This window comes from Hibiscus syriacus, unplaced genomic scaffold, assembly GCF_006381635.1.
Source record: "Hibiscus syriacus cultivar Baekdansim isolate YM2019G1 unplaced genomic scaffold, ASM638163v2 tig00110556_pilon, whole genome shotgun sequence".
NCBI classification, from domain to species: domain Eukaryota; kingdom Viridiplantae; phylum Streptophyta; class Magnoliopsida; order Malvales; family Malvaceae; genus Hibiscus; species Hibiscus syriacus.
In genome coordinates this window covers 1535840-1549339 of record NW_024062779.1, presented here as the reverse complement: position 1 = coordinate 1549339, position 13500 = coordinate 1535840, and the positions used below count along the sequence as shown (strand labels likewise).

Below are 13500 nucleotides of genomic sequence, written 5' to 3'. Positions count from 1 at the left end.
CAAATCACAATAGTTTATTTACAAAGTAGAAAGAAGTAACAAGATTGACAGAAAATGTCATCCAGGCCAGGCAATTTCTTTTCATCCATCTTTATTCAAGCTTATGGTGATTTCCAATTTGTCTTTCCCTAACCATTTCAGACTACTGAGGATTTGGAGGCCGGCTGTTAGCAGAGGAAACTCTAGATCCCCATTCCAGCAGCTCTTTGCTGGTGTCGTCTTTGTGTGCAAAAACTTCAATGAAACATAGTGAATCTTTCTTTTCTCCAGTTGCTGTAGCTATGGCTTCTTTCAGTTCATCCTCTGTCCTCACCTACATTTAACAATACAAGCTTTAATCTATGCATGCCAATGAGGATCTCAGCATCGACTGTGGATGCATCTAATTATTTTAAAAATGACACTATTATATGCGAAAGGAAACTTCTGATCAACATTAGTTTATGCTAAACATCCTTTAATATTTACTAACCTTGGCTGTCCAGCATTTGCCTTCACCATTGTGGATGGCATCAACAAGGGCAGTGTAATTCCAGTTCTTGATAACGTTATAAGGCCCGTCATGAATCTCAACTTCAATTGTATAACCTCCGTTATTGATGAGAAATATGATGCTTCTTTGTCCCCATCGGATCATTGTTGAAATATCTTGAGCAGTCACCTGAATAATATATTGAAACAAAAGTATTATTTACTTACACCACATTCTTTACCCTGTTCAAATGAGAGAGGGGAAACTTCAAATGTGTCGTTGAAGTTCTAAATGAAAATCACGTGGCTCACCTGGAAACTACCGTCACCAATGCAAGCAATCACACGTTTTTGTTTAGCAGCCTGAGCATATCCAAGTGTGGCACCAACCGACCAACCAATGGATCCATACTGCATCTGGAATTCATAACTTCAAGAAATAAAGATAAACATTTAGACACTGCAAAATGAACATATACGATTCTTGTTCAAAACTCAAAGAAATGTAACATTTGAGATCATCTTGCTTACCCGCAGTTCTCTGGAAGATGGAGCTTCTGACAGTTGAACCACGAGTCTCCAGTTTCAGCAATAACTGCAGAGTCTCCGCTTAGCATCTCCTGTTAAACAAGATCAGCCAATGAATGAGACAAATCAGGTAAATAAAAAAACAAGAATCAGATCAAGTGTCCACATCTGGTTATGCATTTGTAAGTCTAAATGATTCACATTATGCTCTTACAGATATAATTAGAAGTTGAAATTAAAGCAGTAATGTGCACGAGGCATGTCATACACACTGAAGTATGCATGCTAACCATAATAATTATTTCATATTATGGCCTTGCAGGCACCTAAATGGCTGAAAATGTCACATGCTCGTTCCTTCAATAAATCTATATTATAAGCTACAATATTGTAGAGGATAATTGCAAACCATATAACCTCGGTGCCTACCTGAATGTGCTTAAAGAGAACATTGACTCTTAGAGGCTCATCATTCCCATGCTTCAAAGGCATGCCTGGGGGGACAAAGATCCGCCGGTAGTTCTCCACAGCAGTGGTATTTCTCCTCAGTTTCTTTGCCAATGCGCTTAAGAAGTCAGCCATGAAAACCCAGCCAAAAGAAGGACCATTGCCTATCGTCACACGATTAGGTTGCACAATGATTGCTTTCTCCTTCTTGATCAACAAAGAGTAGCCTACAGAGCTATAATCATTGAAGATTGGGCCAACAAAAACATAGGCATCAGCAGATTCCACTATTTCCCCACAAAAGCTGGTGCTAACAGCACCCCAATATGTTCCAATAAAGTGTGGATGGTGTTCGGGCACCAATCCCTTGCCTGAGGGCATTACAGCAATGGGATATCCGGAGGTATCTGCAAGCTCCACAAAGGCTGCTTGTGCCTTTGCAACCCTTAATTTGGGTCCACCCACAATGACAGGCTTCACAGCTTTGTTCAGAAAATTAGCAGTAGCTTCCACAGCTGCTTCTAATCCTAATTGATTGCTTACGCTGCATACAATTGTAAAGAATCAGCAACAAAAGCATGTAACTTGGTTCCATGCATGTATAACAACTCTCACCAAATTATGAAATGAATGAAATGTATAACAAGCAATGTAAGGAAAAATTAATCTTTTACCAATAAAGTTGTAAGAAAAAAGAAGTCAGAGAATAACTTTACACTGGAGCAAGAAAGAAGGGCACTGGCTCTCTAGCAAATGTTGGATGAGGAATTCCAGGCAAATTACAGCTGATACTAATGTAAACGGGCTTGCTTTCCTTCAAAGCTGTCGATATGGCAGTATCAAGAAGCTCATGTGCATCATCCAAGTTGTTCACCACCGCCTGTTATATCAGATCAAAACCAAATTAAACATAAATAATAATAATACAGATAAAAATATGCAAAAAAAAAGATATAATCATTATGAATGTGAAGAAAGGATTTTCTTTTAACTTACTTGGGCACAAGTGACAGCTTGGAAACACCTTAGTTCTTGGGTAAAATCTGGTAATCCAATTGTATGATGCAAGATCCGGTTGGTCCCGTAGTCATTAGTGTTAGGGCCTCCAACTATGCAGATGACGGGTAAATTCTCACTGTAAGCTCCGGCAATAGCGTTAATCACGCTGAGGCCACCAACAGTGAAAGTGACGACGCAGGCTCCGACGCCCGTAGCACGCGCATAGCCATCGGCTGCATATCCGGCGTTAAGCTCGTTGCAGCATCCGACTAAGTTCAACTCAGGTTCTGCTATTAGATGATCCAATAGAGTCAAGTTGAAGTCACCAGGAACTGAGAACACGTCTGTCACACCGATCTCCACGAGCCGCCTTGCCAGGTGGCGCCCCAGGGTGCCACTCGAGGCATCTCCGCGGACCGGGGGGTGTAAGGAACTGGGATGAGCTGTCGAACCGATTTTATTACCGGATTCCATGCAGTAAAATTTTAGAGTTGGGAACTATACAAAAATGAGAGAGATGATCAAAAGCTATTGAAAGTGAATTGATTGGAAGGTTTTGGAGGTCTTAATAAAGGCTTTGTAAATAGAAAGTGGGTTTTCATTAACAATGAGCTAGTTTTCGAGTGCCAGTCATTATTAGAAAAGTCATGATCATTGGTGGGGTTGCAAAGCAGGATAAAGTGAAAACCAGGTTTAGGTTTTCCTGGTGGATAATAATTCGTGGTATAGCTGTCGGTTTAGAAGAGCGGTATTGATTATTTTAGGATTTTGAGAGGGAATACTTTAGGACCTGTGCATGTCTGGAATCAACGGTTGTTTGCGGAGAGTGAAAGGGACCACTAGATTGGAAAGCACCTTCATTAATTTGAATCGAAAACTCCGGTGTTGAGCAGTTGTTGAATGCGTTGGCCTACGAATATTTGACTCAACCTTTTGCCGTTTCAGCCTTCGAAGCTTCCACGAACTAGATGTCTCAATCAATGCGTTATTAACTTGTAAAACCCAAAATCCATTTTCAACGAATTATGCGCCGATAAGTTTATTTATGTTCGTTTATTTATTAAATGAACGAATATAAATAAGATTTTGTGTTTGTTTACTTAAATAATAGAACATGAACAAATAGTTCGTTCATTCATTTACGTTCGTGAACGTTCGATTATATGTTCGTTCATTTATGTTCATTTATGTTCGGACAGAGGGCAAGTTGAATATGTTACGAAGATTATTGAAGTTTGGATTTCAAGAGTATTGTTTTGTTGAACAAATTAACTTTAAGACTTTATTATGTTCATATAGCTTATTTATGATTTATATATGTTTTTGTCGTATTCAAACAAATTAACTCTAAAGTTGCAGGTTATATTAATAATTTTAAGTTGTTATTCTTGTTGTTTACTTTTTTTTACATTCATTTGTTGTGTTCGAATAAGTTTATTTTTTGTGTGTGTTGTTCGTTTATCATTTAAATGAATGAACATAAACGAACATAGATAAGTTATATTCCTTAATGAACGAACATGAACAAAAAAATTATTCGTTTATGTTCGTGTTCGTTTATTTATTAAATAAACGAACATCAACATACATCCGTTCATGTGCGTTCGGTTCGTTTACAGACCTACAAAATCTAACTAAAATTATTTTAGATTCCTCTAAAATAATATACATATATTATTATAATTATCCTTAAATATATAATAGATAATTATAATATTATTTTAGGTCATATTTTTTTCATACTAAACTCGAGTCCATTATGATCTGATTTAATCATAAAACATAATTTAATCAAATCTAATCAAGACCCATCAAATCCATGTCAAATATCCATATCTAACATCAAATGGGTTTTAATTTTTGTATCTAATCAAGTACCTAAATTATGTATTTAATATATAAACTATCTATTTTTTGTGCCTAAATTATTTAAAAAATGGTATTTGAACTTTTAATTTTTTTTAAAATCATATCTAACATTTAGCATTTATTTTATTTTAGTACACTGTCGTTAAAAAATAGCACCAATTTTTATTTTAAAAATAGGGTAAATTATGTATTTAGTACATAAACTATTAGTTTTGGTATGTTTTAGTACCTAAACGTTTATTTTTTTCAAAATCATATCTAACATTTAATTTTTATTTCATTTTAGTACCCTGACTTTAAAAACTTAACGCGTTTAGTACCTAAACTATCATTTTTAGTCCGTTTTAGTATATAAACTTTAAAAAAATTAAAATTTAACGTTAAATTTTGAACAGTGTAGTAAAATGAAACAAAAATTAAACTTTAGGTATAATTTTAAAAAAATTAAAAGTTTAAGTATTAAAGTGAATCAAAATTAATAGTTTAAGTACTAGACGTCTAATTTATCGTAAAAAATAATCCCATAATCAAGTAGATTAGAACTTCTAAACTGATACTTGTATATAAATAGGATTTTTATTAATGTAAATATGATTTTAAAAAATAATTCAAGAAAATAATTTGTTTTTGATAAAAACATGTCATGCTAGTCTTGTTTTTTTATAAGATGTATTTATAAGCCTCTTTTTTTATGATGTGATATATAAAGTTATTTAGAAGATAAAAATAAATAAATATACAAATAAATGATTATAATATAAAAAAAGATTATATGAATTTTATCTAAAAAGAATAGATATACACATATTTGCACGAGTCAAATTAAACGATAACGATATATATATACACATAAATATTGTCTTTAATCACTCAATGAGTATGTTTAAAAGGTATTATCAAAGAAGATATTATCTTTAAAATAATTTTTATTGAATAAATTTGATTTTGATAAAAATTTATTCTATTCTAAATCTTTTGTTTTTAATATAACAGAATGTCATTTTTTTGGAATAATTGCACAATTTCATACTTAAATGAGTGAAATGCTCCTTAAACCATATAAGGATAATTAATCTCTTAAATATAATTTTTAAGAGAATTTGTAAATAATTTCGTTAAAGTTATATACTTTTTCCAATAATAATTAATGCTCGTGTATAAGATTATTGGTATTTAACTGTCTAGCTGTTGTTGTGAGCTAGAGTTCTAGAGTTCCTTCCCCTCTAAGCTCAACGTTTCACTCTTTCTTTGTCCTCTCCCATAAATTTATTTATTAATTAATAAAAATAAAGCAAGAAGCATGTGCACCTGGGGAAGCTACCTGCTCTTAGGACATTATCCCCCCAAAAGACTTACACATCCATATTAAGATATTTTATTTATTATTCATTGTTGTGTATTAATTGGTCAAGGAGTTGTTCAATGTTTGACCAAAGCCATCTGATTGTTTTTTAGATTATGGGCATGAGTCGAGTTAGGTTGGATTGGGTTGATTTTGGGTCCATCCGACTCGACCTGAAAAGAAGGATACCTTCACCTGTAATCCGACCCGATAAAATTTGAGTTTTCATCCGACCTGAATCGATGGACATTTTAAAAATCTAACCTGACCTGATGTAATTTTTTTTTATTTATTAAAACCCACGCTTGGGTATCTGTTTTATAATCGGCAAAAGTTCCCATATAATGCTACAGGGAATTTTTAATTCCCAAATTAAAGTGTTCATCCGATTAATTCCTCAAATGGGGTATTTTCTACAGTAAATTTGGGATATCTCGGCGTCTTCAGGGTTAACCAATTTTTTAGTGGGATCTCCCGGCGTCTTCAGGGTGTTGGATTATTTGTGTTTTCTACGGTATATTTAGGATTTCTCGGCGTCTTCAGGGTGAACCAGATTTTTTTTACTCCTTGCTTGGATAGGCGTCTTTACTTTAAATCCATGAAAAAATTTGGCCTTTTTACACAAATATCACCTTAACATAAATTAATTACTTGTTAGGCACTGTTTAAGAATATTTTACAGATCAAGCAAATTTTTAAATAATTTCTATAAAATTAATCATATTTTGTTAGTATTTTATTTAATTATTGTATTATTTAATTTTTTTATTATTTTATTTAATTATTTTATTTTTTTACAGTTATAAAATAGAAAGTGGTCCTTGAATAATTATATTCGGATTTCTCGGCTTTTAAACTTTTCTCTCGGCTGTAAATACGCTCTCAACCTGTAAACATTCACATCAATCCTCTAAACTAGAAGAATGTCGTTGCTTCAGTATAGATATCCACGTGTTGAGAGCGTATTTATAGCCGAGAGAAAAGTTTAAAAGCCGAGAAATCCGAATATAATTATTCAAGGACCACTTTCTATTTTATAACTGTAAAAAAATAAAATAATTAAATAAAATAATAAAAAAAATTAAATAATACAATAATTAAATAAAATACTAACAAAATATGATTAATTTTATAGAAATTATTTAAAAATTTGCTTGATCTGTAAAATATTCTTAAACAGTGCCTAACAAGTAATTAATTTATGTTAAGGTGATATTTGTGTAAAAAGGCCAAATTTTTTCATGGGTTTAAAGTAAAGACGCCTAGAGATCCAAGCAAGGAGTAAAAAAAATCTGGTTCACCCTGAAGACGCCGAGAAATCCTAAATATATCGTAGAAAACACAAATAATCCAACACCCTGAAGACGCCAGTAGATCCCACTAAAAATTGGTTAACCCTGAAGACGCCGAGATATCCCAAATTTACTGTAGAAAATACCCCATTTGAGAAATTAATCGGATGAACACTTTAATTTGGGAATTAAAAATTCCCTGTAGCATTATATGAGAATTTTTGCCTTTTATAATCACATGCACAGCCTTCACCTCCCTCATAACATTGAAGTTGCAGGAGCACCATTTTTTTAATCAAACACATCCCTGCCTATGCCTTCTAATCAAGTCCCATCATGTGCTCATTCCAAGCCCATCCCACGCTTGGTGAGGACAAAAACCAAGAAATAAAACATAATTCTTTCTCTATAATGGGTTTAAAACCTGAAAGAAAAACAATGTAAAGGGGGTGTCTTCTCTATGGGGTAAAAGAAAATCCAAAGATATTGTACTCCGGTTCAAATTAGAAAACTACTGAGTTAAAGTAAAAAAGTAAAAAAATAATATTTATGCATTAACTATTCGGGTCAGGTCGTGTAGGATTATTTTAACCTTAAATCTGACTTCGACCCAACTCTGAATATTTTAATATAAAATCTAACTCGAACCCGATTTTTTTTAAAAAAATCCAACCTGATCGAGTCGAATCAGATCAGAACTCATTAGATTCAGGTTCCATGCCCATCCCTACAGACTTTGATTATTAATCTCACAATTACATGTTTTGACATAAAGTGTGATAGCCTCATTATTTCTTTTTGCTGTAATTTTCTTTTTCCTTGCGAATATTAATCCCAATTCATTAAGCTCAAATTTTCAAATAATGCGGTAGAGAAAAATAATTATTTAAATAATGTACCCGGGAGATTATTTGTTCGAATGGTGTGAATGCTACAATGTTGAACAGAAACACACTATGGTCGTCGCGTCTCCCCCTGAAGATGCATGGAAATCCATGTGAGCCCCTTGCATGCCCCATGCAACTGCTGCCACCCCATGCGCTACTGCCACCCCATGTGCTGCTGTCATGTTGAGCAAAAACCTCTGGAAGACGCATGAAAATCCATACGACTCCCCCTACACCCGTGAACCATGCATACACCCGTGAACGAACCACGTGAAGGTTGTCATGCATGCAGACTGCGTCTTGTATGGGGCAGTAATAATGGTGTGAGGGAGGGACGGTTAGGGGTTGGGTTGGAGCCATTGGGGTTAGGTTTTAAATCTATATATATATATATATGGGGTGTAGGGAGGGAGGGTTACACCGGGAGTGAAAGAAAGAAGGAGAGAAGAAAGAAGAGAAAAGAGAAAGAAAGAAGAGAAAAGAGAAAGAAACAAGAAGAAGAGAATAAAGTTAAAGTCGGTGTGTGCTACATTATTCGATCAATTTAACCCAATTAGTTTTCTTTTTTAAAATCTATATTATTTATAAAATAATATGAATAAAATAGACGAAAATTTTTAATTTTTTTGATTTATTAAAGTGATTATTTAATTAATTAATATTGTTGAGTTCGAAAGGAATTTAATTTTAAAAAATAAATTATATTGAATTTAGCTTAAAAATATAATGCATATTAGGTTTAAAGGAAAAGATTCAAACAAGGTAATTTTTCGTTGTTATTGTTGTTTTTTACGAATTTTTACTTCTTTAAATTAAATTAGTTACTTAGTAGATTATTTTTAAATTGAATTCGTTATAATATTGCCATTATTAAACATTTAATTTACTAAACCAATTCGTTTAAATTAGATGCATGGATAGATATTACTTTTGTATGTAACTTGTATGTGTTTCTTATTTGTATTGAATACTTAGATGTAGTTAGTAGTATTTGTTTTTTATGCAACATTTCCCTCCAAGCAGTAGCAACTTTATGTGTTATTAAATTATTAATGTTATTAAATTTTTTCTACAGATTCGTTTAAATGACAGAACAAAATCAACTACTTCATCTTGATGCTCAATATATTTATAGTCATTTGGGAGCGATGATGTTATTATTATTTAATAAAATATTATAATTATTTATTAAATGTCATAAATATTGATGTTTATTTTATGATTAATTGATTAATTTCATGATTATTATAATTGTAGGAATACGAACAGCGAGTCCTCTGTAATCGGATCAATATTCCTGCTAAGCCACACCCTTGGATTGAAGATCACCTGGAAGAGGCTGGATTTTATTATGTTACATTTGTTCGAGAGTATAAGTTGGTCCCAGGTTTAATAAGTGCATTGATTGAACGTTGGAGGCAAGAAACACATACATTTCATTTTCTGTGCGGAGAATGCACGATAACCCTAGAAGATGTGACCTTCCAACTCGGGGTTCTAACAAATGGGATGCCAATGGTGATGAGAAATGATTACAATACCGTGGAAACACTTTGCAATGAGTTTATTGGGCAGACGATAGTAAGCTCATATTTAAAAGGGTAGCGTTTGAGGCTGTAGTGGTTGGAGAATCAATTTAAACTCCAAGAAAATAGTACCCAAGAAGAAATTGTATATACAACTCGAGCATATATCTTGGAGTTGATTGGGGGAATTTTGATGCTGGATAAATTCGGTAACGTGGTTCATACGCAGTATCTCCCGTTTTTTAGAAATTTTAAGGATACACGTTAGTACAGTTGGGGATTTGCGATATTGGCGTTATTATACCGTGAGATGTGCAAAGCGCCAGTAATCGTCAATAATATTAATACAACAGAAATTAGTGGATGTATGATGTTGCTGCAATCTTAGGCTTGGCACAAACTTCCATTTTTAACACCGATTAGTCGAACAACGATTGACTTTTCTCTTGCCGGAAGGTAATATTTATTTTCTTTATTTTAATTTAAATTGTTAATTAAAATTTATTTATTGTGATTAAAAAGAAGTAACATATATATTTTTTGATTTACAGATGGTGACATAAAATAGAAAGGACGGGGCTAGTGTATAATAATGTCAAAGAGTTTCGGTTGAATATCGACATTTATAGCAAAAAGAAAGTATATTTTATAATAAATAAATAATATAATATAATAATATTTAATTTAATTTATTTTATTTAAATTAAGTTATTTATTTATATTTATTTCTTTTTTATAATTTTATAATTTTGCGTCTAATTAAGTTTTATAAATGTTAATTTTATAGTTTAATTGGATGCCATACATGGAGCTAGAAGTTTTAGCGTGTGTGCCGCCATAGCTTTTGGAGGGTTGTCAAAATTGGGGTGTTGTTACACCATTGATTCATTTTACTTTTGTTTAGATACTATTTGCGGATCGAGTGTTGTGGCAGTTCGGGTGCCACCAACCTATTTTGCCCATTCCATGAGATCATTACCCCTTGCACAAATTAGATGAACAGGGTAAGCACAACGTGAATTGGGTTGCGAAGCACGCGGACTACATTAATGCTTGGAATAACAGAGCTTCATACGTGCCACCTCTTGATCCAATGTAAGATGATGAATTTAATTTTGAGACTTCGGCTTTCCTTCAGTATTATTGGGATCATGGAAAGTCATACCTGATGGCATTGGAAGAAAGACAACAATTTAAAAATATAAGAAAATTTTGGTACAATCAATAAATTTATACCGAGTGAAAGTGAGAGATCATCTCAACAACATAAAGCGGAAGCATCACAACCGTTTGATGATTCTTCTATTCCGGCATACATACCGGAGTTGATGCATCCTCATGCACCCATCAACTCTCCCATGTTTGAATTGATGTATGACTTTGAGCAAATGACGTTTATGATGTCAAATAAGACTATTTGTTAGTCTATGTTTTCGGATGATATGCCCTCAATGAACGAGGAGGATGAGTATCATACTCCTGAGCAACCGCAACAGCCATAATACATTAGACGTCCATTTCAACATTAGCATTCCACAACACCCTGACATCGACAAAAATTATAAACTCAATTGTTATTTGTATAAAAATATCTAATTTTTAATTTTAATTTTGCCTCGACATTAGACGTCCGCATCGACATCATCATTCCGCCTCGAAAAGTATTATAAAAAAATGATCAAATTGATTAAATTCGAAGATTAAATTAATTTTAATTTAATTTGATAGTAAAATATATTTAATAAGTTAAGATAAAAATAAAATATATTTTGACAAACTTAAAAAAACATAAATTATTATACTAAAAAATACATAAATGATTATAAAATAAAGTTAATTATTATACATAAATTATTATAAAATCAAGTTAATTAAGTTAAATATTATAAAATCAAATATATACATAAATTATTATAAAAGCAAGTTAATTATTATAAAAAAATCAAATATATACATACAAATACATATATGATTACTGATTAGGTCTATATCTTGGTAAATTTGAACATTTATTTTTTGAATGATCACAAACATTGTTGTGGCCATTAATTTAGTACTAAAAGGTACATGTCATCTCCCAATATCGAGTGGGTTCCTCAGTTTCTTCATCTTCGCTGGAATCAACATTGATTTCTCTCCCATCGATTTTCAGCATCAACATCAACAATCAATTCCGAGTTATATATGTTTCTCTCATCGTACTCTGCTGTTGCGGATGTTCCACCGACTTCATTTCCACTTTCCAATAGCGCCATAAAATTATTTATCGATCTGTATGTAGGGTCCTCAAACTCACTTCCGAAAGTCATTTAAGATGAATTTCTAGTCATATTTCTTGATGACCCAGGAACATCAGATATTTTATCAATAATTGAAATATTTGTTGACTCATGTAATCCAATCATGGTTCCAATATCATCATCTTCTTCAACTAGTACTGCAGCATATCTAACTGGGCTGGGACATACTATGAACATGTACTTCAAACCATCAACTGTAGCTTGAATTTTCCTTTCTATTATCTGCTTCATTTCTACAAATGTGATATGCCTTTTGAACATCATATTTATAGATCTTTCAGACTGAAAAACAACTCCGACCTCATTTTACATAATATGTCCATTATAATGGATAATCGTGAAAAAGTTGTTGCTCATTTTCTGTAGAAATTCAAAATTTGTATTTAGAATGAAAACATTATGGTACACTATGATAATAAATAGTAAAAATGATATTATACAATATAAAAATAATATTAACATATATTTATAAAAATAATATTAACATAATAATCAATAGTAAAATACCTCAAATAAAATTTCTTCAAACTTAATTCACCTTCGTTCTGCAAAAAAAAATAACAAACTATTAGACTAATATGAGAAAAAACATAAATTTAAACCAATTTACCATATAATACATACTCAAATTAGAATAACGAAAGAAAAAATACACCAAATTTTTTGAAATGCTCCCTCTGTTAATCTTCTTTGCAATTGATTCTGCTCCCTCTATCAATTTTCTGAATTGCAATTGCCCCGATTTCATTCTTACATATATATAGTTTAGAGAAATGTTTTTTAGTTGTTCAAGTTGTTATTACAAGGTATGGGTTAGGATAGAGGTATGGGTTAAACTTTTATCATTCGAATGCCAGCTACCAACTGTACCTACGTGAATGGCATGCCATGCGACTTTTCCAGCCATGCGAGAGGACCCCGAGGAGACGCATGCGGCCGCTTGCAACCCAGCCCGCCTTAGGAGATGCATGGGTTTAACTTTTATCATTTGAATGCCAGCTACATACTGTACCTACGTGAGTGGCATGCCATGCGACTTTGCCGGCCACACGAGGGGACCCTGAGGAGACGCATGCGGCCACTTGTAACCCAACCCAGGAGAGTGGCCCCCCTTGGGAGACCCATGGCAAGCCATGCGACTTCCTCCCCCTTCGAGCACAATGTGTCTTCGAGGGTCTGGGATGCCGGGACGGCAACACAACTTCGGTACACTATAGCATACACCCTATTTCACGAAATAATTTCGACACAATATTATTCGAGAAATTTTTTTTCACCTCATTATTGGAAAAATTCCCCCAGCTACCTCTTTATTTTTGTTTTATTTTTTCCCTCAAAGGAATCGGCTAAATTTTTAGAATATTGTGTTAGAAAAAATAAATTGCTCAAATAATATACTGATGAGATTATTTGTTGTAATAAGGTAAATGCTACTGACTATAGAAGACGTGTGGTAGCTCGGGCGACCTAGCCTATGTCGCATCGCACTCTAGGCGTGTCCCCTGCCTAAGTCGCATTGTGTTCTCAGCAAGGCATAAAAAATAAGCAAACTAAAACATAATAATTAAAAATGGATTAATAAGAACAAAAATATAAAAATGAATTCTCTTATTAAATAAGGCTCGTGAATGGATTAATTATAAGAATAAAAAAATAAAAATGGATTTGCTTATTAAATATTTTAATGGTGAATTTTATAATATTGATACTTTAATTGAAATAAATATAGGAAACAATGTAAATATAGAAAAAATTAAAAAAAGCAAAAGAATATAAATCTCTTACAGATGAAATTATCATACCCTTTGTAAAATATGCTAAAATGCATTGAAAAGTAAA

General features: G+C 32.7%; 1 protein-coding gene across 1 annotated transcript; it reads right to left on the bottom strand.

Annotated features, from left to right (window-relative positions):
- On the bottom strand, positions 1-2934 carry LOC120131654 (pyruvate decarboxylase 1). Its single transcript, XM_039148601.1, has 7 exons — positions 2443-2934; positions 2163-2326; positions 1429-1990; positions 1003-1091; positions 784-901; positions 473-661; positions 1-313 (listed from the first exon to the last, which is right to left on the bottom strand). Exons 1-7 carry the CDS (start codon positions 2917-2919, stop codon positions 143-145), a joined length of 1770 nt encoding a protein of 589 aa, XP_039004532.1. The 5' UTR covers positions 2920-2934; the 3' UTR covers positions 1-142.
- Between the last annotated feature and the right edge of the window lie 10566 nt (positions 2935-13500).